The sequence below is a fragment of the Amblyomma americanum genome, chromosome 2 (assembly GCF_052857255.1).
Source record: "Amblyomma americanum isolate KBUSLIRL-KWMA chromosome 2, ASM5285725v1, whole genome shotgun sequence".
Taxonomy (NCBI): Eukaryota; Metazoa; Arthropoda; class Arachnida; order Ixodida; family Ixodidae; genus Amblyomma; species Amblyomma americanum.
In genome coordinates this window covers 158,624,479-158,647,917 of record NC_135498.1, presented here as the reverse complement: position 1 = coordinate 158,647,917, position 23,439 = coordinate 158,624,479, and the positions used below count along the sequence as shown (strand labels likewise).

The following is a 23,439-nucleotide window of genomic DNA, read 5'->3' as shown; positions in this document are numbered from 1 at the left end:
TGCAATGACACATGCATTTGACTCTACAGATGATGACGATGATGATGATTCCAACAGTGTACCCTTATGAGCCCGGGGAAGTCTGATATACCGCTACCAAATTAAATGTTGCCAGAATATTGATTAAATATTGTACATTACCGACAAGACAATTATTATGCGGGAAAATAGTAAGTAATACTTGCCGCTAATAATTAAGGATGATGATGTTCCTGGGAGGTCAAGACCCTCCCCCGTTTGCGCCATTTCCCTCCAGGTGGCAATGGTGATGGTTTCGAAATCCTGGGAAATCTCCGATGACTCGGTGAACCTGCGGCATTTTGAAATAAAGGGCTAGATTACGTCTTCGAACACTGTGACAACTATTAAAATCACACGGTCAAAACAACTGGCCTAGAGTGGGCAGCGTGAACTGCTCTCTCTCACAGGATCACCACGGCTCCCGGCTCAAATTTCCCGTAGACACGCCCGTAGACACGCCCAGAGCAGCGGCATCCTTTCTGGGCGCTATCTTTTTCTTCAGAATGTGCAACCAAGTAGCTCTTGTGGAGCTGTCCCGAAGGCTCGTGTTCCGAGCGCAATGATCATGTCTTCAAGTTTTCCGCCTTTATAACGATGATGATGATAGTCCTTTGACGAATGCGGCCTCTCTGCGCTTGGTTTGGGGAATCATTGACCATTTACGTAAAAAGAGCGTAGTTTTCAGCTTGTATTTCGCAGTTGGATAATATTCGCCCGCTTTCTGTTCATTAGATGAGTGAAACGAGTCGAGTCAGCCACGCCCTGTGGTTGCCGTGGTTGCATGGTTGCATCGAGCCACGAATAGCCACTACAGACGCGCCGGAATCGCCGCAGTTTCCACTTTCAAACGCCCAGTTTTGCGTGTGCTGCGCTTGCTGCGTACCGTAGCGCGGATTTTCCATTGCGGTTCTTTGAGGTTTTCGTCCAGCGTAACGACCTTATCAACGCCTACGAGACTGCTGCATACTGAATCGTGCCCTTCCAGTGATATCTTCTACAGTGGGATACATGCCGTGGCACTGTTTACGCGATGGCGCCACGGCCTTGTCTCTGTTTACATCCGGCCTTGGCTGCCGTGCTCTTTTGTGCAGTGGCCGGTGCGCACCGGGCTTTGTTGACTGCGCTGTCAGATCGCCAGTGATGGGCCCAGGCACACGACCAGTGGAACGCTTCGAACGCCATGCAGCTGTGCGACTGATCGCACGTGTGTCAGGTTGTCGATAGACACCGTCTACCTGTCAGGCTGTCGTTGCAGTCCTCGTTGACTCCGCTATTCTGTTCCCGATTTGCCGTTCCTGCTGCGGGCATCTGTCCATCGTTGCAGCGCAGAGGTTATACGTTACCGTTATCGTCACTGGTAAGTGTGTAGCGAGAAGTATGGGGAAACACCTGGTCTTGGTGGTCGCTGGGTCATTCATCGTGTGGTTTCGTTTTGCGAAGTTTTGTATAACGAGAGGCTTCCGCGAATTCCAGGTTCATTAATGGTTGCGCAAAACACCGGCCGGAAGGCAGCTGTGTGTCATTGGCGGAATTCAGCTGTCGAGGCTGCGGCGCACAGGCACAACAGCTGCGAGTCGAGTAATGACGGCTATATTTGGAAGCGAAAGCTGATGTCCAGTACTATACACATATCCATCTCAGTTTGTCATCGTTTACGTATTTGGCGTGGAGAGGAGCTACAGTTTTTTTTAGCCTGATTCAAATGTAATGAGGCGAGATTGTTGTAAAGGCTTTCGCGCTTTGTTCAGTGAGAGTAGTCGCGAAAAAGGGTGGTTTTAATTTGTGATCGTTGGCAATTCGTAGTACTAATATTTTATGAACGCACTCTTAAAACATGAGTAACAACAAACTGAAACTGTTTGAACTGACTACTGCACCACAGAATGCTCCTTATATTTTGTGTCTTGTTTCTACATAGGTATAACCGTCGACATATATTCTGTACACGTAATTCATATCATTTTTAGACTCGGCACTAAAGGTTGTGCCAAGCTTAGTTTGTATGCGTTGCTGTTGCACCCGAGGCAGGCGTGTATATAACTGCGTGCATGCACTGCACACACATATTTCCAAAGCATTTAATGTACTGCCTTATTTTTATTTTGTTCGCTAGTGAATTGCAAGTGTTATGGGTTATTTTTGTTCATTTTCATCTTTAAATACAAAATGATTTTCAGTGCTCAACATATAAATGGTGCTGCAGTCAAATTAGTTTTCGTTCACCCACTTCATCGTTGTACCTTTTTATTTATAGCCCCTAAGTTTGCGTTGAGGTTAATGTTAATGGTACATATGGGTGTGACTGTTCTCTTTGACATTTCTTAGTAACTGCCTTAATTGCATGAACCTTATTGCCCCTTTCTTCAAGACCTGTCAACTTGTGAGACATTTGAGATCAGACATGGTCACAGGAACAAAAAGGCGCAGCACAGGACATTGTGGCTGTGTGCTTTCCAGGTTTTAGGGAGGTGTGGAGATAGAATACAGAGCAAAACAAAGGTGATGAGAGAAAAAAATTCATATGCTTAGCAGGCCATGGTTGTGAGTCCAGGTCCCTGCCATGTTGGCTCCATTTTGACGGAGACGAAATGCAAAAATGCCTCTTTGCTCTGCAGTTCCAGTGCATGTTAAAGAACCCTGGTTGGTCAGAAATAAATCTGGAGCCCTGCACTACGCTGTCCCTCATATTCCATGTGCAGCTTTGAGACACTAAACCTCTCATACAGTACTATCCCTGCTGGTGTCTTGCGGTTTTGGCAGGAATGCTGCTTGTTCTACATCCTGTCCCGTTTTCTACACCCTGTCCTTACTCTCCAACCTGGTATCTGTAGCTCGCCTAACATCAAGTTAATTTAGGTGGGCAGATGAGATTAAGGATTTTACAAGGACAGGGTGGCCACAGCTGGCACAGGACAGGGTTAATTGGAGGGAGATGCAAGAGGCCTTTGCCCTGCAGTGGGTATTGTCTGGCTAATGATGATGATGATAGTGTTCAGCTATTCCATTGCCTGGTGGTGACTTTTCCGTGGCTGCACACATGCAGGAAGCAGACATGGAGGCCCTCATCTGCTTTGTGGTGGCCACGTTCGTGTTCCTGCTGCTCTTCGACCACTACTGCCATGAGGAGAGCCAGCAGGAGCGCGCACCGACCACCGTGCAGGGGGACGTCAATGATGGTGTTGTGCCCACCGTCAAGAGCCGCTACTACTCCACCAGCCTGTTTGCCATCCTGGGACTGTCGCGCGAAGAGGTGCACGACTTTGCTGCCTTCCGCGATCGCTTCAGCACCTTCTCCGAGGTCAGCACGGCCATGCGGCGGGCAGGTGAGTGCGACCAGGTGGAGAATGCTGGTTGCAGGGCACAAAATCTGAACAGTTGAGATGTATGTTTATGTTGTTCAGTTTTCAATTTCTGCCAATCAGCTGCATCATGCAGATCATGTGTACACATTTCTTATTTTAGTTTCAGCTTAATGGCACGCTGAAAGGGTATACTAAATTGAGCCCGATTGACACGTTAGTGTTTTATAATTGCAAATATGTCTTCTTTATCAAGGATTACTTCAAAAAGAAAAAAGGACTTGCATTGCCTCTCGAAGATTCCAGCAACTGTGCTTGGTCAAGCGAATTCTTCACGAGCCAAAATTGGTTCATCGCTTTCTTACACTACGCCGTTTATACAAAAGGTGCCATGGAGACAGCTGCAAATTTGGATGGAAATGGCCATTGAAGTACGAGACCACTCCAAGTGCTTTTGAGGCATTGAGATACAAGAACGCGAAGTGTTGTTCAGTTCACGTGCCTCTCAGTCGGCCAGTGTGAAGTCGTCATACATAGCAAGAGTTGTTCACGTTCTATCGAAACAGCGAGGCTGCCATTTCTTGGGGAGACAGCTTTATATCATGAAGGGTGGTAAACTGGGGTTCATGGTAAACAATATACTGGGGCCATCTGTTGACGCATGTTCTGATAATGGGCCATCTAGACAGTGAGTCAAGCAGTTTTGTTTTCTTTTTTGTTCTGTGGTTCGCTAACAATAATAAAACTAACAACAGCACCGGAATTACGTAGAGAGTGAGCTGTAACTAACATCTGATGCATCATGATTTTTGTTTTTTGGCAATACACTCATCTTTTTTTGCACAGAAAAATTACTGATAGTGTTCCTGAGAGGTAATGTAACAGTTGAACATAGCTCCTTGTTTCCATAGGTGTGAGCCTTTATTGGCTCTTTAAAGGCTGCTGTCAGTAGTGTATTACAATGCTCTGTTTTAAAATCTGCTCGGGCCTTATTACAGGGCCTTGTAAGCCTTAGATTCCCTCTGCGCCAGGATGATATACTACTCAAATTTATGTGCAGTATTTCACCCTGCCATGACAGAGAGCCTAGTGCTGTAAATCATGGAAGCAATTACAAGCCCTGTGTATATGACACTGGTGTTGCAGGATGCTGTTTGATTCAATCCTTCATTTGCCCAATCTAAACTGACTGCTCATTGTTTATTTTTACTTTTCTTTCACAGAGCACTGTGCATTTAAGGAGCAAACCAGTTTGGCTCACACGACATGTGGCATTCAGTGAGGAGTTAATTCCTAATTGGAGAATAACATGCAGTTTTTTTTAAATTCTTGTGTTTGGCAGCCTGGGTTGCCAGACACTGGAATGGTTAATAGGAGTTCTTGTTTGAGCCACATACAATCTAGTTCAACTAGGTGTGGAGGCTTCTAATTGAAGCCAGGCTTTTACTGTTGCAGTTTGTCATTCTTTTTTGCTCCACAAAAGGGGGAGCTAAGGGAGAATTTCTGTAAAGTGCATTTCAACTGTCATGGCTGTAGTGAGGGAATATGTACAATGAATGTTCCCCCGAGTGTCACTGCATGTTTAGAGTGGAAAGCTGTGCAACTTTCTCAAGTGGGATCCTGACGTGTTACAGTTGCACGGTATTCCAGCCAAGGGGATTGGACAAACGCAGCAATGGAGTGTGCAGAACTAGCGTGCGTTACCTTGAATTGTAAAAACTCTGCCAGTGTTCGAAGTAGCATTGTTTGTCATTCTGTGCCCTGTATTGTCGGCTGGCGGCCACAGCACACTTTACTACAAGATATTACGAGGTAAAGAAGCGACCACAGAAGACCACGATAGAGACGCAGAACAGAGCGCCCATACTGAATGCTGTGGGAGTGCATTCCTGTCCTGCTGGTCTTCCTTAAGTTCTGCAACCTCATGAAGCAACAGTTATCAATTCTTGGCCGAGGGGTGAAGCGATAAGTGCAGTTTCTTGAACCTTAGAAAGGTTCCCAGAGATAAAAAAAATTCACATTCGCCGAGATGGTCTGATGCTTTTCTGTTTTTCTGCATCCCATTGCTTAAAATTTGCGCCAATTAATTTCGCTTTTCTTTGGTGGGCTTTTATGGCTCGGTAACGATTTTATGCTGTGCTTTTGTTGCAATATATATGATTTGAACGAGGACACCTCTGATGGAAGTCCTCCTGGTTGGGTTTGAAACAAAAGTTTAGAAATACTGACACCAACCAATGATTTAATTTCCACCCAACATTTCGGGGCCAACTCAGTCCCTTCGTCAGTCACCCCTGAAGGGACCGAGTTGGTCTCGAAACATTTTCCGAAAAATAAATAATTGGTTGGTGTCAGTATTTCTCAACTTTTGCATTATATATGTTTTGCCTTACTTAGCTTGCCGCATTGCATCAGCCGATGATGCGTGCTCGCCCGGCATCCCTTTCCCTTTCTCTGCACTTGCCTCTCGCTTGGGGACATGGCTGCGCGGACTTCTACACTTCTGCCAGTGCAGATTTTTCCTTTACTCACTGTGAGGGGGGGAAGTTCTTTCGCTTGACCTGCTGCCGGCGCTGTAGGCTTCACTGGGCAGCCACGCAGACACACACACACCGGAATTTTCACCTAATGGCACTCATATGTCTTGCGCAGCTAAAGTTTGGGAATTCTTGAGACAGAGGGTATTCCATGTCACTTTTTTGGATAAATTCGAGAATGCGGAGCTCCGAACAAAGCTCTATCTTTATTTGTTAATTTAATTATACTGCTGACCCTTCATCTAGAGCCATGAGTGGGAGATAATACAAACAACATAAAGAAAACAAAGGTACATGAGGCATTTTATTGACAGGTACAGAAAGAGAATATCAAAATATCAAATAGCACATAGTGAACGGCAAATTAGCTGTGATTATCATGACTGTTGATTATTATTATACTGCACTGCTTCACTAAAATAAATTATAGTTATTATTGTTACCTTTGGTCATTATTATTATTATCACTATTTTCCCAGGTAATTAATTAGCTCCAATTTTTATTGCGCCAGGGCTGCCTGACATCCATGTCATCGTGGGCATCGACTTCTCGGCCAGCAATGAGTGGCAGGGCCGGCGCACGTTTCGTGGCGAGAGCCTGCACGCCTTGCGGTCGGGCACCCAGAACCCGTACCAGCGGGCACTGGCGTCACTGGGCTCGGCGCTGGGGCCCCTGCTGCACGGGAACCCTGTGCCGGCCTTTGGCTTCGGGGATGCCGTCACACGGGACGCCGATATCTTTCCCCTCATTGAGTCGGGGGCCTCCTGCCTGGACTTTAATGACCTCATGTGTGCATACACGCACACCGCCCACAAGGTGAGCTCCGGCAGCCGACGTTAATCCTTTTCTAAAGAGAATAACACTGAGGACAGAGGGAGAGTATGCAAGAAAGGCACTTTGCCCTTTCACCCCATTCTGTTTCCATGTTGAAACGTCGTACTAACCAGTGCAACTCAGCTCTACTGCAGTCATCCTCGTTAATGCTGATGTTGTGGGTGCCAACGAGCTGGTACACAAGTGTAATTCAGGAATATTGGTGCGGCCACTCTGGGATTGGGCCTTCTCACAGTCAGGTTGCCACTTCCTGGATCTTACACTGAGAGGACACTTCAGAGCACAGCTGTTAGTCCTGCTGTATCCATTGTCGTTGGCGTAGCAACGTGACCTGATAATGCGGCTGGTCACATGACCAGCGCCGTGACATCGCCCACGTTAGCACTTCATGTGACTGCACTGCCCGTATGACCCTATGCCAAGACAGTGATGTGAATGGAGCTGTCCTGCATGAAGCCCTTTTATTTACATTTATTTATTTACTTATCTTGAAGGCTTTAAGCAGGCTTAAATTGCCTGGCTTGTCTGGACTGCTGTAAATCTGCTATCATCTGTAAGCCTAGTCATTGCAGTGCCAAGTTCATCCAGGCCAATGGGCTTTGCTCTTTCATCAGTGAGGAAAGGACAGAATGACCAACTCCACCGTCTACTTTTTGGTGTATGTATTTGCTTCTTGCTTTCTTGACAGGTGCCAATGCTATTCCACCGCATTGACTCTTTCACTGACTAGAACATAGTTTGTGGACCTTTGCTTCTTGAGTGACATGGCGCTGTTCTTTCATGTCAGACCCAACACTCCGCACTCTCACTGAATGCACAGTGCAGTTACGCACGCAGGTTGCGGTGTACATTGAGCTCGTTTATCTTCAGATTCAGCCCCAATGAGAAACCAACGAAATGGCCTCACATTGTTCATCTTATCCAAGAATTCGTCTTAACCAAGTTTGTCTTTATGGGAGTCTAATGCGGTTTGCTTTTGAAATCTGCTGTGCTTGATTCGTCTCCATGCTATCATTTCTACATATCAGTTTCAGTAGTACAGATATGGCAACATCAATAGTGGGAAACAGCCAATGTCGACCAGTGACATGCAGAACCAAATTCATTTCTAATGAATCTGACGGCAGCTCAGAGTTCAACATCAAACATTTAACATCAGCATTTAAACATCAAGAGCACAGCTTGTTGGAGCCACCACGGTCAGTCATTCGTTGCAAGAACATCAAAATAATGAGAAAAACTAACTCCTTTATGATGTACGGGCACAGGTGCTTCCCAGTGTTTGTGAGCCCAATTTAACAACTGACAGCACATTTTGAAGATCTTCGCTCAATAGTCGGTGAGCTTCGTTTGTGGGATGTGTTGTGGGGCATCTGTAAAAGACATTTCGTGCTCTCCTTCTCTTGGGCCACCGCCTTGGTACTTCACCACCTACTGGTGTGGCCCCCCTCATGTCTTCTCCGCAGGTACAGCTGTCTGGCCCAACGAGCTTTGCGCCGCTGGTGCAGAAGGCACAGCAGATTGCCGTCGACAGTCGTGAATTCCATGTGTTGCTGCTGCTCACGGACGGACAGCTCAGCCCTGCGGGCGAGGCATCATCCAGGAAGGCCATCGTGGCAGCTTCACAGGTATGCTGTTGGATGCTGCGGTTAGCACCTTAAAACCTTCATAATTGGATCTGAGCTAATTTGAAATCGGGGGCAATTTGTAGAACTTCTGCTGTCCCATAATTTGCATAATTTGTAATGTAAATTTTACTTGAGCTGGCAGCATGCACTGGATTGCTTAATTTGAAGACCTCGGCCTGTATTCTGGGTTTCTGTCATAATTGAAACCAGCCACACCGGCCGCACCTGATTGGTCAAAACGCCAGAAGAAGATGTGGCAGCTTGACTGCAGTGAAAACTGTCGAAGAAAAGGAACAGTGACGTCACACACATAGCGTACGCTCCACAGCTGATGTTTAGGAATCCCAATAAGATAACAGCCAACATGGCGGCGTGCTCTGAAGCGGAGCCTGTTACTTTGGAGTGACCTTGTCAGTTTTGCTACGTTTTTCGGCACGTCAGGTGGCTATAAATTGGGTATGGGGCTTTTTTCTCGTCTTATCTTGCCCATAACAAATCGGATGGAAAATAAATTTGGCCTGTTTTTTATTTCGTTGGATGATTCGGTAGCTATAGGCCTAACGAAGCACAAAGGGGAGCTAACACGAGACTCATGGAGATGGCTGTCCCTTCCTGACGCGTGATGCTGGGTGCCGCTGGGCACAGTGCATATACCTAGCAGGTTTCCATGGGGTCGCAGCTGAAAAGCACCAGCTGCGCACTGACATATTCGCAACTAATGAGGGTCGCAGCTTTGAAATCCCCAAAAAATGGCCAGAAATTGATTTCTTGAAAATACCGTATTTACAGATTGTAAGTCGACTCGAATGTAAGTCGACCCCCCAAATCGCATGTCCGGAAAAAAAAAAAGTTGGCACGAATGTAAGTCGACCCCCCCCAATCGCATGTCCGAAAAAAAAAAAAACACTGCTGGAGCGCTTCAAAAACAAAAATTTATTGCATAGATGGGCTATTCATCCTCACTTGAGTCATCTTCAGTGGTACTGCTGTCGTCGTCGTCGCCGCTGCGATCCCACAGCACATCGTCCTCCATGGAAAGCCCGCACTTCCTAAATGACCGCACCACGACATCGCGTGGAACGGCCGCCCAAGCGGAAATCACCCACCCGCACACAGCTGCCAGGGAGGCTCTCTTCACGCGCCCCATTGGCGCAAGTTCCTGCCCTTCTGCCGCCAGCCACTCGTTGTACTCACGCCGGAGCAAGTCCTTGAATGGCTTGTTAATGCCAACGTCTAGCAGCTGCAGCTGCCCCGTCAGACCGCCGGGAATCACCAGCATATCTGTATCTTCTCTTCGGAGCTCTGCCTTCACTTTCGCGGTAAGGTGGCCGCGAAATGAGTCCAGCACGAGAAGGGTCGGATTGCGATTTTTGAGGGATGCCCCTGGCCTCAAAAGCCACACCCGACGGTACCAATCAATAACTAAGTCGTCCGTCATAAAGCCTTTTTCGTTCACTCGCACAATCACACCTTTCGGGAACATTTTCTTTGGCATAGTTTTTCTTTTGAAGACGATGTACGGTCGGAGCTTTGTGCCATCTGCCAATCATGATAGCATAACAGTGAACCGAAGTTTCTCGTTTCCTGTCGTGAGAAGCTTAACCTCGCGAGCTCCCCTCACTCTCACTGTTGTGTTGCTCGTCATGTCGAAGTAGACGGGAGTCTGGTCCGCATTGCCGATTTGGCCGAGCAGGTATCGCCGCGAGTCGCAGAGCTTGAGGTAGTGCCTATGGAAGGCGAGAACTTTCTCCTCGTAAGCAGCAGGCAGCTTCTGGCATACACTAGTACGCCGACGAAGAGAGAAGCCAGCCCTCTTCATAAATTTCGAAACCCAAGCCCTGCTGGCTTTGTAGTCTGTTCGGAGTATTCCAGCTTCCGCAGCAAAGACCCGGCCTTGTTGCGTGATCATTTCGCATGTCACTGGAAGGGACCGATCACGTATTTCGGTGACATACGCTGCAAGCTTGACCTCCATCTCCAGAAAGCGTCCCGACTTCGGCCCGCGGAAACCTCTTCGCTTGGAGTCGCAATCGAAAATTTTGTCTCGCTGCTTCCGCTACTCCCGCACCAACCGTTCAGAAACGTCGAACTTGCGGCCCGCCGCGCAGTTGTTGGTTTCTTCGGCGTAAATGATGGCCTCCCTCTCGAATGCTGCAGTGAATGAGCGCCAAATGCTTTTCAAACCTGGAGAGCTCATGGCGAAGCACGCGGCAGGCAGTCGTGTCAAAAGCACCAACTCCAAGCACCACCAAACAAAGAGTGATCGGTGTCGGTGCGTCGGCTCTTCCAGCAAACATCGGCATTCCCCAGAAGTGCCGCTGTTACGCATTGCACAACCAACTGAAATAGCGGCTCTTCCATCAGCTAGCGACACTCCCGGGCGCTGGCGCAGACTCCACGATTGGAACAGCGAGACAGCGGCCCTTCCCGCGAGTGAAATGAAATGAAATTGGTTTTGGGGGAAAGGAAGTGGCGCAGTATTTGTCTCAAATGTCGGGGCCGAAACCCAGTTGTAAGAGAAGAGATAAAGGAGGGACTGAAAGAAGAAAGGAAGAATGAGGTGCCGTAGTGAAGGGCTCCCGAATAATTTCGACCACCTGGGGATCTTTAACCTGCTGTACTGACATCGCACAGCACACGGGCTCCTTTGCGTTTTGCTTCCATCGAAACGCTGCCGCCGCGGTTGGGTTCTAACCCGGGTATCCTGTTCAGTAGCACTGAACCATCGCGGTGGGTAACGGTGTGTGCAGTAAAAATAAAAAATGAAAAATCCTGGCCAAAAAGCCCGCGCAATACCTGAATGCCACGCTTGGAGCCGTAGAGCAAACAAAAACTTCTAACATCGCAGTAGCGTCCCTGATAGATTGTTTTTCTTGCTTTTATAGGAAGTTCAAGGTTTCGTTTCGATTGTAAGTCGACCCCCCCACTTCGGAATTTTAAATTTCAAAAAAAGGGTCGACTTACAATCGTGTAAATACGGTATTTGAAGGCGCTTGTATGCCTCGTTTTTTTTTATTGTCCTAAAGTTTTGCTGCTGAAATCGACCAGGAAGTAATCGAAAAAAATTATTTCATGTACCATGGCGGTTCTGCATTGCGGGGAAATGCTCAAACAATGGGTCTATTTCTCCATTATAGTTTTCTCCTTAAATACACACGTTGCAAAGGAGATTTCTTTAAGAATGTTTTATCTATTTTAACCCCATTTGTTTTGTTGCACTCCTAGTACCATTTTGCAGGTCAAGCATTCTGTGTTTTAAAATTTTGAATATCAACTTTCTAGTATGAAATTTTCTTCCTACACTCCATATGTCAGCAGACACTGTATCTCAAAATTCAAAATGAAAATTTATGCTTTTCAAAAAAAAAAATTCTAAGAATGTCTTCATCTGTAGCACGCCAGTATAAACGGAGTGAATGTGTTGAACCATTCTTCTGCCACATTTTCTTAACTCTGCAGCCTTTTGACAAGGTTCAGAGGAAAAATATGTGTTAGAAAACAATTTTCTGGAGATACAATAGTGAAATTTTGTGAGAGTAGTCATAAAATAATTTAATCCGCTCAAAAAATTTCATTAGATACTAGGGGGGTGCACATATTCTGAAATTTCTGATAGCAAATAAATATCTTTCTATTCAGTTATTCAAACGAATAAAATATGGTAGTATATTCAAAATTATTCAAAACGAATTGACTATGTTTTAAACTTTTCGAATACTTTTCAAATTACTGTTTTGAAGTTCGCATAAGACCCGCCGCATTTATCTTCGACGGCTGTTCCAAAAACGAGTCCCACACCGATGCCGCGTGCTGTCATGCCACTATCAGTATGCATGGGATGGTGGGATGACGGGTTCATTGCTGCGACGTGCTCCATTAGTGTGGTAGCTTTGAAAATGTTTGCATGTGACCTCTAGCACGGGATGAGACCTTCATGTCCAATCTCAAAGACCATGGCTCATACGTAGCTGTCGTCCACTTCAGTTTCTCTTTCCTCAACAAGAGCAAAATGCGATTGTCCTGTACATATCACTTGACGGCCATAGAGTTAATATACTGGCTTCATTTTGTGACCCCTTGGTGGAGATAAGTGTTGCGCCTTTTAATTATAGCACCATACCACAACACTTTTGCTGGTGCTTCAGTGTTTTGCACGATTGCTTCTTTTGTACTAATGTTTGTACAAGTAGCGAATATTAATGCAAATATTTGTTTCGTAATCGATTCGGTTCTGCAACTATTTGATTCATATTCGCTCAGTTTATAATTAAACTATTAGTACTTGATTCGGTAGCGAAGCTACACTATTTGTATTTGATTCAGTAGCTAAGCTACACTGTTCATATTCGATTTCGGTTTGAAAAAAAGGACTCTTCGCATGCCCCTAGTAAATACGTCAAGATATATAAAAATTTTTGTTGAAAGCTGCATCTCCACTTAGGTGCAGCAGTTGGAAGTCTCGCACCCCACAAATACGTCAGCACCACATGTAGGTCGACCTCCCAATTTCCAGCGGTCATTTTTGCAGAAGGTCGACACAGCTTCAGTGAGTTTCACAAAGCTGCAGTGCACTTTTTTTTTTCATCTCATGGCCTTGTGTGTAAAAAAATGCATGATGTTGAAAATGTTTATTGTGCTGTCCAACATTTTTTGTGTGCCAGAAGTATTCAAACTACAGTAATCCCATGTTACAACGAAATCGCTTTACTCGAAATATCGTTTTATTCGAAATTTCTTCCGGTCTTCACCCAAACGCATGCATTTTAAGCCGTATTACTCGTAGCGCACGAAGAGCTTGGCCAGCTTGGAGCGAAGTGGCGAGCGTAGGCATCGCCGCCGCCAGGCGCCGGCGACCCTTTTGTGCATGCAATGTCAAATTAATACTGCCGGTGAATTAGTCTCATCCTGGCACAGAACAGGCTGCAAAAGCACCAAACCCATGACCGATGAACTGCTTGTAAAGGCCAATTCACGCGACGGACCTTTTCGCCCATGGCCCACACATCACGTGTTCGTGCGTCACCAAATTGAGAGGTGTGCTGTCGGCCCACGGACTGGACAACCAAGGAAATTCAAGTGCCTCTCCCTTCGAGGGAATTGGCGGCGGCCCGCAAAGACACGCGCGCTAGCTCTGGCAACCACCGCTCTTACCAATATTTCGGCTGCCGTATTTCGCTGAGTGGCGTTGAGCTGGTGCTCTGTTTTGACAAGCTGCACTGCATTCGCTACCATCACAAAGCAATCGACTGGGCTAGCAAGACGGCCCAGGCCATTGAGGAATTGGACAAAGGGCAGCACCTACACCATTCAATCGCAGTCACAGGTCGGGAGGAAAAACCAGTTTGACCAGCGTTGCCAAACGGTTAAAAATAATCTGGCAACAGTGGTACACCCAGCGCATCGTCTGCTCTTTTGGTCCGTCGCATCCGCTTGACGTCATCGGATCGCAGGCCAGTTTTTAGTGGCGCATGAACACGTGATGCGCGGGCCGCGGGCGAACAGACCGTCGTATGAATCGACCTTAACGGGTACCAAGCGAGTGGCGAGTGTCCTCAGCTGTTTACAGCGGAGCGAATGGAAGCTGTCAAATTCCATGGTGCAGTGCGCCGGAACTGTTAATCTTTGTTGCGATCGCATCGCTGGAGTCCCCCGTGATAGAATCCACACGAAAATAAAGTTTTCCTGACATTTTGCAATGCCAGAAAACCACAGTCACTTGAATGCGGAAAAGTGGCCAAAAGAGCGCGGGCAGACTTGCATCCTAGTATTCTATGGGGTGCGCTCTAAAAGCAAAGTTTTATTGCTCTAAAGAGCACTTCTGGCGCTGAAATGTGCCAAAAAGCACAAAAGAAGTGTCCCTCCGATTATGGGCCCATTCGCACTTGCGAGTCACAGAGGTTGTGCGACTGTTTTCGTTGAAAAGCGACAGTCACAAGCGGTCGCATTGGTTGGAAAGCGAAACGACTGTTGTAGGACAGTCGCCCAGTCGCTCGCTGCTCGATTTTCCAGCATTGTGACTGCTAGTCGGAAGTCGCTGAACCAATCGGCGAGCTTTCGGCAACGACACCAACTGTGGACGCGCCGGGCAACAAACTGAGCTGCTCCCCGGCTGCCGTAGTCGTCGCTAAGCCTAACCATTTCATATCGACCAAAGCAGACTAAACTCGAAAGCGCACAAACAGCGTCATTCCTGAGAGTTTTCGCTTCAAATGAGAAGGCGACCCGCCGGTCACGCTTGCAAATGTGAACAACGGTGTTGTGGAGCTGCTGCCTGGTCACGTGCCCTTTGCCATGTTCGACGTGAGGAGCTACATTAGCATATCGGGAAGACGTCTTCAGGGAAGCTGGTCTAGAAATTTGCTTTCCGCTCACCATAATTGGCATGCATCGCAATAAAACTCCGCCCCTAGCTTCATTGCACTTTTGACGGTGCAAATCGACCGATAACTTGCCGAAAACATGAAAAATTAAAGCGTCGCCAGCGGCGAATCAGGCTGTCAACGTGGCGAGTCAATGCAACCATGGTATTTCCCCGGCGATTTTCTCGAGCTGGTCATGCTTGATTCACGCCATTCGACTAGACAAACGGTCTGAATGCGTGGTAGCGTCATTGAATTTTCTTCCTATAAATTTGTCAACGGCATGGACGCGATGTTGCATGAACACCGACACTTGAACCGTAGAATTAGCACAGTGTTGTCGAAATGGTGCGCCGCGAAAAAACTCGTTTTGTGAACTTCACGGCTGCACACCCCAAGAAAAAATTGCCCAGTAATCATGCAAAGCCCCTACTGCAAAACCGTTCAGTTTTTACGATTGCGCTGCGTACCCACAATGAGCGGCTAATCATTTTTTGTGCACAACGAACACAACCTCGGACTCGAGCCACGGCATTTGCAGCGCTTTCCAGCGCGATACTCTTGTAGTCTTCCGTAACCCCCCATAAAAGCGGCCACTGCCTTCGTGATCCGAAATACCTCGAAGGTGGAATGCATGGATGGCAACCATGGCCTCGTGCAATGCTTGGTCAGATTTGAGCAGGGGTTGCACGCGCCCTGTAAGAACTTGAAACAGCCAAAGCTCACTGCCTTTTTTGCACCTGAATAAAGTTTTGCTTACTGAACACATTGTATCTTTACTTCCTCGCAGTTGCGGCGCAATTAAAGCTCCACTGCTTTAGCTTTTCTCAGGTGGTCGCTTATATCGAATTACTGCTTATAACAAATTTTTTGGCCATCCTGCTGACTTCGGTGCAACGAGGGATTACTGTATTCGCTTCGAAATTATTCAAAGAAAATGGCTATTCGCTTCGAATTCACTTCGAACCAACAAGTCACTATTATCGCACACCCCTACGAAAGAAGCATACTTGATTTCAGAAGCAAACTACCGTATACATATACTCTTGTGAGGGCGGCAGCCCCTACTTAGCAGCTGGTAATTAAAAAAAAAGTGACCCATCAGAATTGTTTCATGTGTACATAATTTTGCCCTCGTGGTACATTCTACCGGGGCCTAAAAGACAATAACTGCCTGCAACTCTCAGTATGACCACGGACGTGTTGTCTTGCGTGCCGGACTCCGCCTGGAACCACGAACACACAGTGCTTCAATGCTGCTAACTCATATTGCGTACTTGGCTTTCTCACCAGAAAGGACTAAAGGTTATGCTGCTCAAAACATACAGTGATGTGCACCCACGCTAGCACATTTTTGTTGCGGTGTTGCAGTGCCAGCCAGGCTCAGGTGCCGGCACATTGTGCGCCATAGAAGTGCACCGTTCAGCCAGTGCCTCTACGCCTAATGTGCTTCGCATCGAAGCTGCAGCAAAAGTGCTTTGAATCTAGTCACAGTTTATAATAAAATATAACCTTGGCACCAGTTTGGCAACACGCAATAACCTCATATTAAAGTGAACGTATAGTAGATTTCCGCCCGTCCTTCAACGATAAAGCGCATGGACAAGCAGGCAAGCTGAAGGCCACCTCTCACCGACAGCTGCAGGTATCACACATGTAGCGCCGCTTTGAACCTTACTGTCAGTCATGCCTCGGATCTTCAGATGACGTTAAGAACTTAGACTTACATGATCTTTACCGCCACACTGATCTCGTAGCCTGTTTTACATTGTGCGTTTACTTCGCATCAGTTGTCAGGTGCGCATTCTATCATCCATGCTCTCAGTGCATTATGTATTTGAAGGATTCGCCAGGGCTGCACTTAGTCATCATAAATATTTATGTCGCAGCATAAGAGCAGGATGCGTATTCAGGGCTCTGCTGCGGTCGGAAAAATTTTGCAGAGAAGTGGCGGTCTCATGTAAGAGCCACACCCCATCAAAAACTACAAAAAAAAAGTGCAGCCCTTACACGAGTATATACCGTATTTATGACACAAACTTGCACACACCAGGAAAGAAACCTGCTAGGGCTGATAAAGATCACCTTTAGACACATAGTTAGTGTAGAGGGAATGGTGCTGCCTGCAGACAGCTGCTATTTGGACATATGTTTGTTCAATTGTTCAGATAGCACCTTTTGTCCTGTTTCGGCCAGTTAAAATCGTGAGCAGCAAAATTGTCCTAGTGTTAGTCTATTTTTTTTTCTGGATGATATGCTCTCATATAGTGTAATTTCTCAGTAAGTATGCTCTTAATTTTGTCAGACTCTGTTTGTATAACATATTTAGCGACCAACAGGAGATTTGCTAACGTATGGGCCACTTGAGCATGGGCGGCACGTGAATTGGGCAGAAATGGTGCGCCAGTCAGCTGCCGCAGAGTCTTTTGTTCAGTGCAAAAGTACAGTGGCATGAATTGTTGAAAAATGATGTACGTGATGATAAAAAGCATTTGGCTACTTTCGCTGTTAGCGTCCCTGATTTGGATGCATTGCGAAGTTTCTTTCACGCCTAGGACAGCACAGTTGTGGATAGAAGTATACAAGCAAAAGAAAAGCTCTGCAGAGTTTGCGCCAGTTGGAACTGACTGGCTTTTTAAGCCTTTGAGCTAGTCTTGAGTCACACTTTTCAAAATCTAGTGGTTTTGGATGATACCTTTTCACGGGTAATAAACTTCTCTCCCGCATTTTAAAAAAAATTGTATTGGCTAGGCTCTGCTCTACATATTGGCCAGAACTACATTTCAAGAAGAATGCTTCTGAATCCCTACAGATTGCACTGCACATACACGGTGGTGCTATGTCTCCTCTGAACTGCAGGAAACAGCCGCGATGTCAGATTATTAATGCACTGTAGTCCTTCTAGCATCTCCTTGAACCCCTGCAATGCCTGCTGTGTGAACGGAAATGTTTTATGAGGCAATGAAAGGTGCAGTAATTGCAAAAGCAGCCTCGTTGGTCACCTCAAGCACACCTGTAGGCAAACTGTGAAGCAGGAAGCCAAAAGAGGTAGAAAAATGGAGATGCCATAGTGAAGAGTTCCCGCTCAGTTTCAGCCAGCTGGGGTTCTTTAACCCGCTTTGACACTGCAGAGCACTGGGCTGGTTTTGCGTTTTGCCTCCTTGAAAATGTGGCTGCTCTGTCCAGGCCCTGATCCTGGGACCTCATGTTCAGCAGTCTATGCCAAGTACGCTGGCATTATGACATTTTAAGTGAAGGTGAAGTAGCAAGCTGTCATCATTTTGATGTTTGCATGTGTGCACACTTTGCCGCATGATTCACATTTATCGTCTGTGAAATTTTTTCTATAAGGTTGTTGTTTTTTTCTCTGAGAATCCTTTTTGTGCTTCGAAGCAGAAATTCCAACTGGCAGCAGCATGCTGTGGTTGGCCAGTATGAAGTGGTATGGTCTGTTCTTTGCAGGTGGCGCCCCTGTCCCTGGTGGTGGTTGCACTGGGAGACGGCCCCTGCCCAGCACTGGTGTGCTGGGATGACGGCCTACCCGAGCGGCGCTTTGACAACCTGCAGCTGGTGCGGCACGCGGAGGTGACACGCGGCTGCCGACACCCAGACGCTGCTCTCGCTTTGCATGCCCTCATGGAGGTACCCGACCAGTACCGTGCAGCTGTGCAGTTGGGCCTGCTCAAGGGTGGCATGTCGCCGTGACCATTTATCTGGAAGAAAGAAATAAGGATACGGAAAGGAAGTGATGGCAGCTATTTTTGCACATTGGACTTGTGCACATCGGGACCTGCGCCGAGGACGCCATATGCAGAGGTTCTTGAAACAGCGGTGTGTCTTTTATGGCTGCTTTGGTCGAGAAATTTGAGCTCATGGCGTTCAGCGGTGAACAGATTTGCCGAACATCCAACTAACTATGCAAGACTCGATGACTGCACGTCTGTAGTGCATTAGCATTTGTAGGCGAGCTAGTTGGTGCCTTTTCATTCTAGCAAGCAGTCTGGAAGATGGAATAAGAGAAGAGAAAAAGACGGGACGAAATGTGATTCAGCACTGCGTCCTGTCATTTTGTTTTCCTGTTTAATTTTCGTTCTGTTAGAACAAAGCACTTGTGTGCAAGAACGAAGATTTCTTCTTGACCAAGCTTTGAATGTTCGTCAGGCTGAAATGCTGCATTTTGGGTACCTTTTATTCCTTTGATCACTGCCTTTGCAGCCCAAATGCGGAGACGCTAGGTGCTAGGTGTACCTGCATCTGCATTTATACGTTTTTGAGAATTTTTGTTGTAGACCACAAGGACAGGCTACTTGAAAGTGCATCGACAGGTGCCTAGATGGCATGCCTTTGTGTTCACTCCATTTTTGGCATTCCTCCTTGTGACTGCGGTGATGGTAGTGGGTGTGACTTTTCTCTTCTGGCCTGCCGGCATTTCCTGGCAACATTTCTATGTCTGCTAATTCGCGAGAATTCCGCGGCAGGTGTGAATGTTTTTGAAATGCAGCACAAGTGGAGGTTGCACATCTGGGTCGGTAGTCTTGAATGATTGGGAAACAGTTTTGTGTTGCACAGCATGATCTAACATAGTGCCTCAGTGCAGTGGAGGACATTTTCTGTTGGACAGCATATTTCTGTCGGATAAATGCTACGCTGCATATATCTGGCATTTTCTGTTGTATGGAGTGAACCTCCATTTCCTCAAAAGTCTCTTCGGATTGATACACTGGATGTAGCTTATGAGGTGCGGTAGTAGTGAAAGCATTATTCTTGTCTATTTGTCCACTGTTGAATCATTCATGGTTTGCAGGGAATTACTCCTTTTTTCTTCTTGGAAATTGGTTCATGTGAGATCATTGTCAGATGAACTTTAGCAGCGAGAGTAATTCTGCATACCAATTTGTTGCTACATCTAGTTTTGCTGCTACGGCCTGTAGGGACTCGGTCCAAGCAAGGTCACCGAGAATGGTTAATTAAATCCATAATGCATGCCGCAAGCATTTCATAACTGTTAGTTCCTTGCACAGTGTGGGGATTCTGTGGGAGGTTAAAGGGGTACTGCACTGTGGCTAAATAACAGTGCCAAGGCAAGTTTTGCAAAAGTGCACCTTCGGTGTGGATTCACCAACTTTTGATTTTGGTATATCTTGGGGGCAACTATTGTGAATGTTGTGCGACATTCAACACATACATGCACGCACGCACCGCACACACATGTACACATGTGGCCCCAGCAATGGAGGGGCTAGTGCTCTGCCCTTTTGTTTTATGTAGCTGAGTTGTGCAGCTTGAGGAGTCTACACATCAACACAGCACACGTATCACATGTAATGTTTATGGTTAAAAGCCAACCCCCATTCATGGGGGCATGCTTCATGCATGCATATGTAAAATGTAGGGAATATCTGGAACACCAGAATGGTGCTTAGTACTTGAGTTTGCTTGAAAAAGCGCAATCCTTTTCCAATACAACAAAGATACACGTGTGTTGGAAAAGTGTAGTGAAAAAGGGTCCAATGTGGTTCACACTTGGTTTTTGCATGGGTCCCATTGCCCCAGAGCTTCACATCACTTCTCTTGCTGTCTTGGCTTCACTTTCTGGCATTACTAGCAAGCGTGGACAGAATAAGAAACATGAATTCTCCTGCCAGGCAAAAAGTGCTGTTGTCTGATGCACTTGTCAATCTTGGAAGTTGACTCCATGACCATACTTGTCCAAAGTGCAGGACCTTTGCTGGAAACTGCTGAAGAATCTGTAGTTCCTTGATGTTCCCATCAAAATGTCGGAAGGTGTTGTTGGACCATTTTGGCGGTCTTAATGTTCTTAGGGAGGTGTTTGCCACTGATGTAGCTTTGGATTCTCCTCAGCAGAGCCTTTATTTGTTCCGCTACCATCACTTGCAAGGTTGCTAAAAGTTGGTACAGCAGGCTCTTGCACTGCTTTCTCCTCTTCAAAATCGACAGCAGTGTTGGGCTGTGGCACCACCATGGGAACAGGTCCTCAGCTACAAATTGTGAGACCTGCCTCACTACCCAAGACAATGAACAAACATATACAACACGGTGTGAAACAGCAAGCAAAGGTTATTACATTGAAAAAGGAAATTTCTACAAAACCTGACTGTAACAAGAGGGCACACAATTTCAACAAATCTCATCGCCGTAGATAGTGTTGAACATTACTTTGCTTTTTTGCATGTTAATTTTTAGACCCACCGTTCTGCTCTGCCTATCTAACTCATTGATCATGATTTATGTATTTATTTATATTCAATACCCTCAAGCGCCGAGGTATTACAGAGGGGAGTGGGGGAACAACAATGACTTTGTGTGTATGCTGGAATGTTAGCTTTATTGCTGTAGTGTTAAAAAGGCAAAATGAAAACCTTCCATCAAAGAACCCAAATTCTTACTCTGCTCAATGCCTGCTGGGCGGAACACCTTGCCAGCAGTGATCACTGTGAACCTCAACCTAAGTAATTTCTTTTTAGACTTGGAGTTTGTCTACTGGCCGAACATCTTCTGCTAGGCATTCCTTTTGTACTGCCTAAGTCCTTTTCAGCAACAGTTAAATTCTGGCTGATGAAGTATGCAGGACATCTAAATCTTCTCGAAGTGAAGTAGCTGCAGTTGCAGTCCTGTTGGCATTCGTCGCAGTGATGAAAGGGCATTAATTTTGGCCTCGCAATTCTGAGAACTGCTGTTACTGAAATCTGGTTTTTGTAGGCAGCTTCCTGGTGCAGCACCAGCTCCAGTGTCTTCTTCCACAGAAGGGACTTTAATGGCTTGGCTGTGAAGAAAAGTTTGGTAAGAAATTGTGGTAATAGTAATGTAGAAGCTTGATATAAGGCGGTGAAGGTTATTTGTAACACCTGAAATTTGTGTGATCCAAAAACAAGGGGTGTCCACTGCTGTCTCATGGAGAACTTTGCCGTCAACTTTGATGCCAGCTGTTGTGACCTCTTTCAAGTGTCAAGTTAAAAGTTCTTTTGAGTTTACTTCTGACTTGACATGGTGGGCTGTTTTCAGTTCTTTTCAGTTTATGCCGAAGCATTGCACATTATGCGTTCCTTCGTATCTGCTCTAGTAACTCTTGGGGAGGTCCAAGGATCCAGAACAGACCAGCACATCATGGAGGAAAGCCATGCAGTTCTTAAGGGGAAAACCTTTAATGGCTCATACTCCCGGTCGAGATCCTGTCCGTCCGTTACATCGCCAACTGGAAGTCACGACAACGGAAGTGACGTCATACTGTCCGTCCATTACGCTCTTCAACTCGATAAGAAAAGAATCTTTATGCACGATTGGATTCAAACCACCATCCTTCCATTCTGCAGCCGAGTGTGCTAATGACAACGCTACTTCCTGCCAATGCATATGTAATTTTCCTTGTCTAGGAAGCTGGAGAGTGTTTGCGGAAAGGCGTTGAATCAGACGGATGCTTCCCAAATGCCCTCCAGTGTCTCCAGCATTTAAGATTCACAGACAATTGTGTACTTAATCAACATCTTAACCACACATCAGTGACACAAGCAGCAACACCGCGCTAAAGGCTTTCTCCTCACCGCACTTTAGGTCAACAAAGTGCCCCGTGAATTTTCATGCTTGATGCTGTGGAGTACCTCGTCTTTGAGCATTTGGAAAGTGGCTGGGGTTCCAGCCAGACCAAGGAGCACCTGCTCAAACAAGAACACTCTTGGGCAGCACAAGAAGGCAGTCTTAGGTATGTCCTCCATGTGCTCTGAAGTGACAGCAGGGATCTGGAAAAAGTCCTCTGACGAATCAACATTTTTGAGCCACTGTGCTCTTTCTAGTTGGGCAAGCACCCAGTCTGCTCTCACCATTGAGTACACTGGTGCATGAAGTGGCATTCACATCTCTATAGCAGTCAATTATAAGGCGATGTCCACCTGATTCTTCAGGGCTACAAGTGGTGCACTTGCCCAAGGGCTCGTACTGTGTTCTATGAGTTCTTCACTAGGCATCTCTATGAGGGATTTATCCATGAAATCTCTTTTCTTTATGTGCACTGGGCATCGTTTGCTGTGTTTGTTGGTTTGTCGTCGCCTATTAAAGTCTCCTTTTGGCAAGGGTGGTTAGCCAGGGCATTGCTATGAACGTATACTTGTACTCATCTAACCCGGTCAGCACGTGTCTGTCCAAGTCACCTGCATGGCTGCTTACCAGCTCTCAGTAACCTGCTGTAATGCCTACGCTACTTACGCTAACTGTTTTAGGCTGGGAGTCCTCATACCACCACTCCTGGTGCAGTTGGTGCAGTGGTTAAGCGATGCGCCACTGCCCTGTGATGGAATGTGCTGCCACCGGTGGGGCTTGTGCAACCCAGGTTGCTCTTCCTCAGCGACCAATCATTAGTAAAACTGCCACCTGCCACGATGGTCAGCAGTCACAATCCGGTGGGCAGGTTGTGATGACGCCACAAGGCCATGTGACCTGACCTAGGTGGCCCTCCTAGGCTGCTTCTCCGGGGATTTTTTGCTCACAATACCGACGACACTGGATCTTCTGCACAATGGGAACCTTATCACTGTTTTGTTAAGAAGCATGTATTTGGAATGTAGCTTGGAGTGATGTTGGAAGTAGTGGCCACAAAAACGGAGGGATGCCTACAGCTGTCTGGCAGCTTTGTCTGCTTACTTTAATTGGGAATACGTGGTGGTTGACAGACGCCAGATCCTGGAAAACTTGGGTACTTCTCGGTGGGGTGGCAGGTTCGCTGTGGCACCGTTATGCCTTCTCCATCAG

At 46.6% G+C, this 23,439-nt stretch overlaps 1 protein-coding gene across 1 annotated transcript; it reads left to right on the top strand.

Annotated features, from left to right (window-relative positions):
• Positions 1-824: 824 nt before the first annotated feature.
• LOC144121916 (uncharacterized) lies at positions 825-21,251 on the top strand. Its single transcript, XM_077655355.1, has 5 exons — positions 825-1,378; positions 3,065-3,344; positions 6,370-6,674; positions 8,159-8,320; positions 18,142-21,251. The coding sequence occupies exons 2-5, from the start codon at positions 3,074-3,076 to the stop codon at positions 18,382-18,384; spliced, it is 981 nt and encodes a 326-aa protein (XP_077511481.1). The 5' UTR covers positions 825-1,378; positions 3,065-3,073; the 3' UTR covers positions 18,385-21,251.
• Positions 21,252-23,439: the final 2,188 nt, after the last annotated feature.

What these genes read in the sequence shown, in the direction of transcription:
- LOC144121916 (XM_077655355.1), top strand. Translation starts at nt 3,074, where the DNA reads ATGGAGGCCCTCATCTGCTTTGTGGTGGCCACGTTCGTGTTCCTGCTG. An exon ending in ACACGCACACCGCCCACAAG is followed by an intron (nt 6,675 to 8,158) that starts GTGAGCTCCGGC and finishes TCTTCTCCGCAG; the next exon opens with GTACAGCTGTCTGGCCCAAC. An exon ending in CCATCGTGGCAGCTTCACAG is followed by an intron (nt 8,321 to 18,141) that starts GTATGCTGTTGG and finishes TGTTCTTTGCAG; the next exon opens with GTGGCGCCCCTGTCCCTGGT.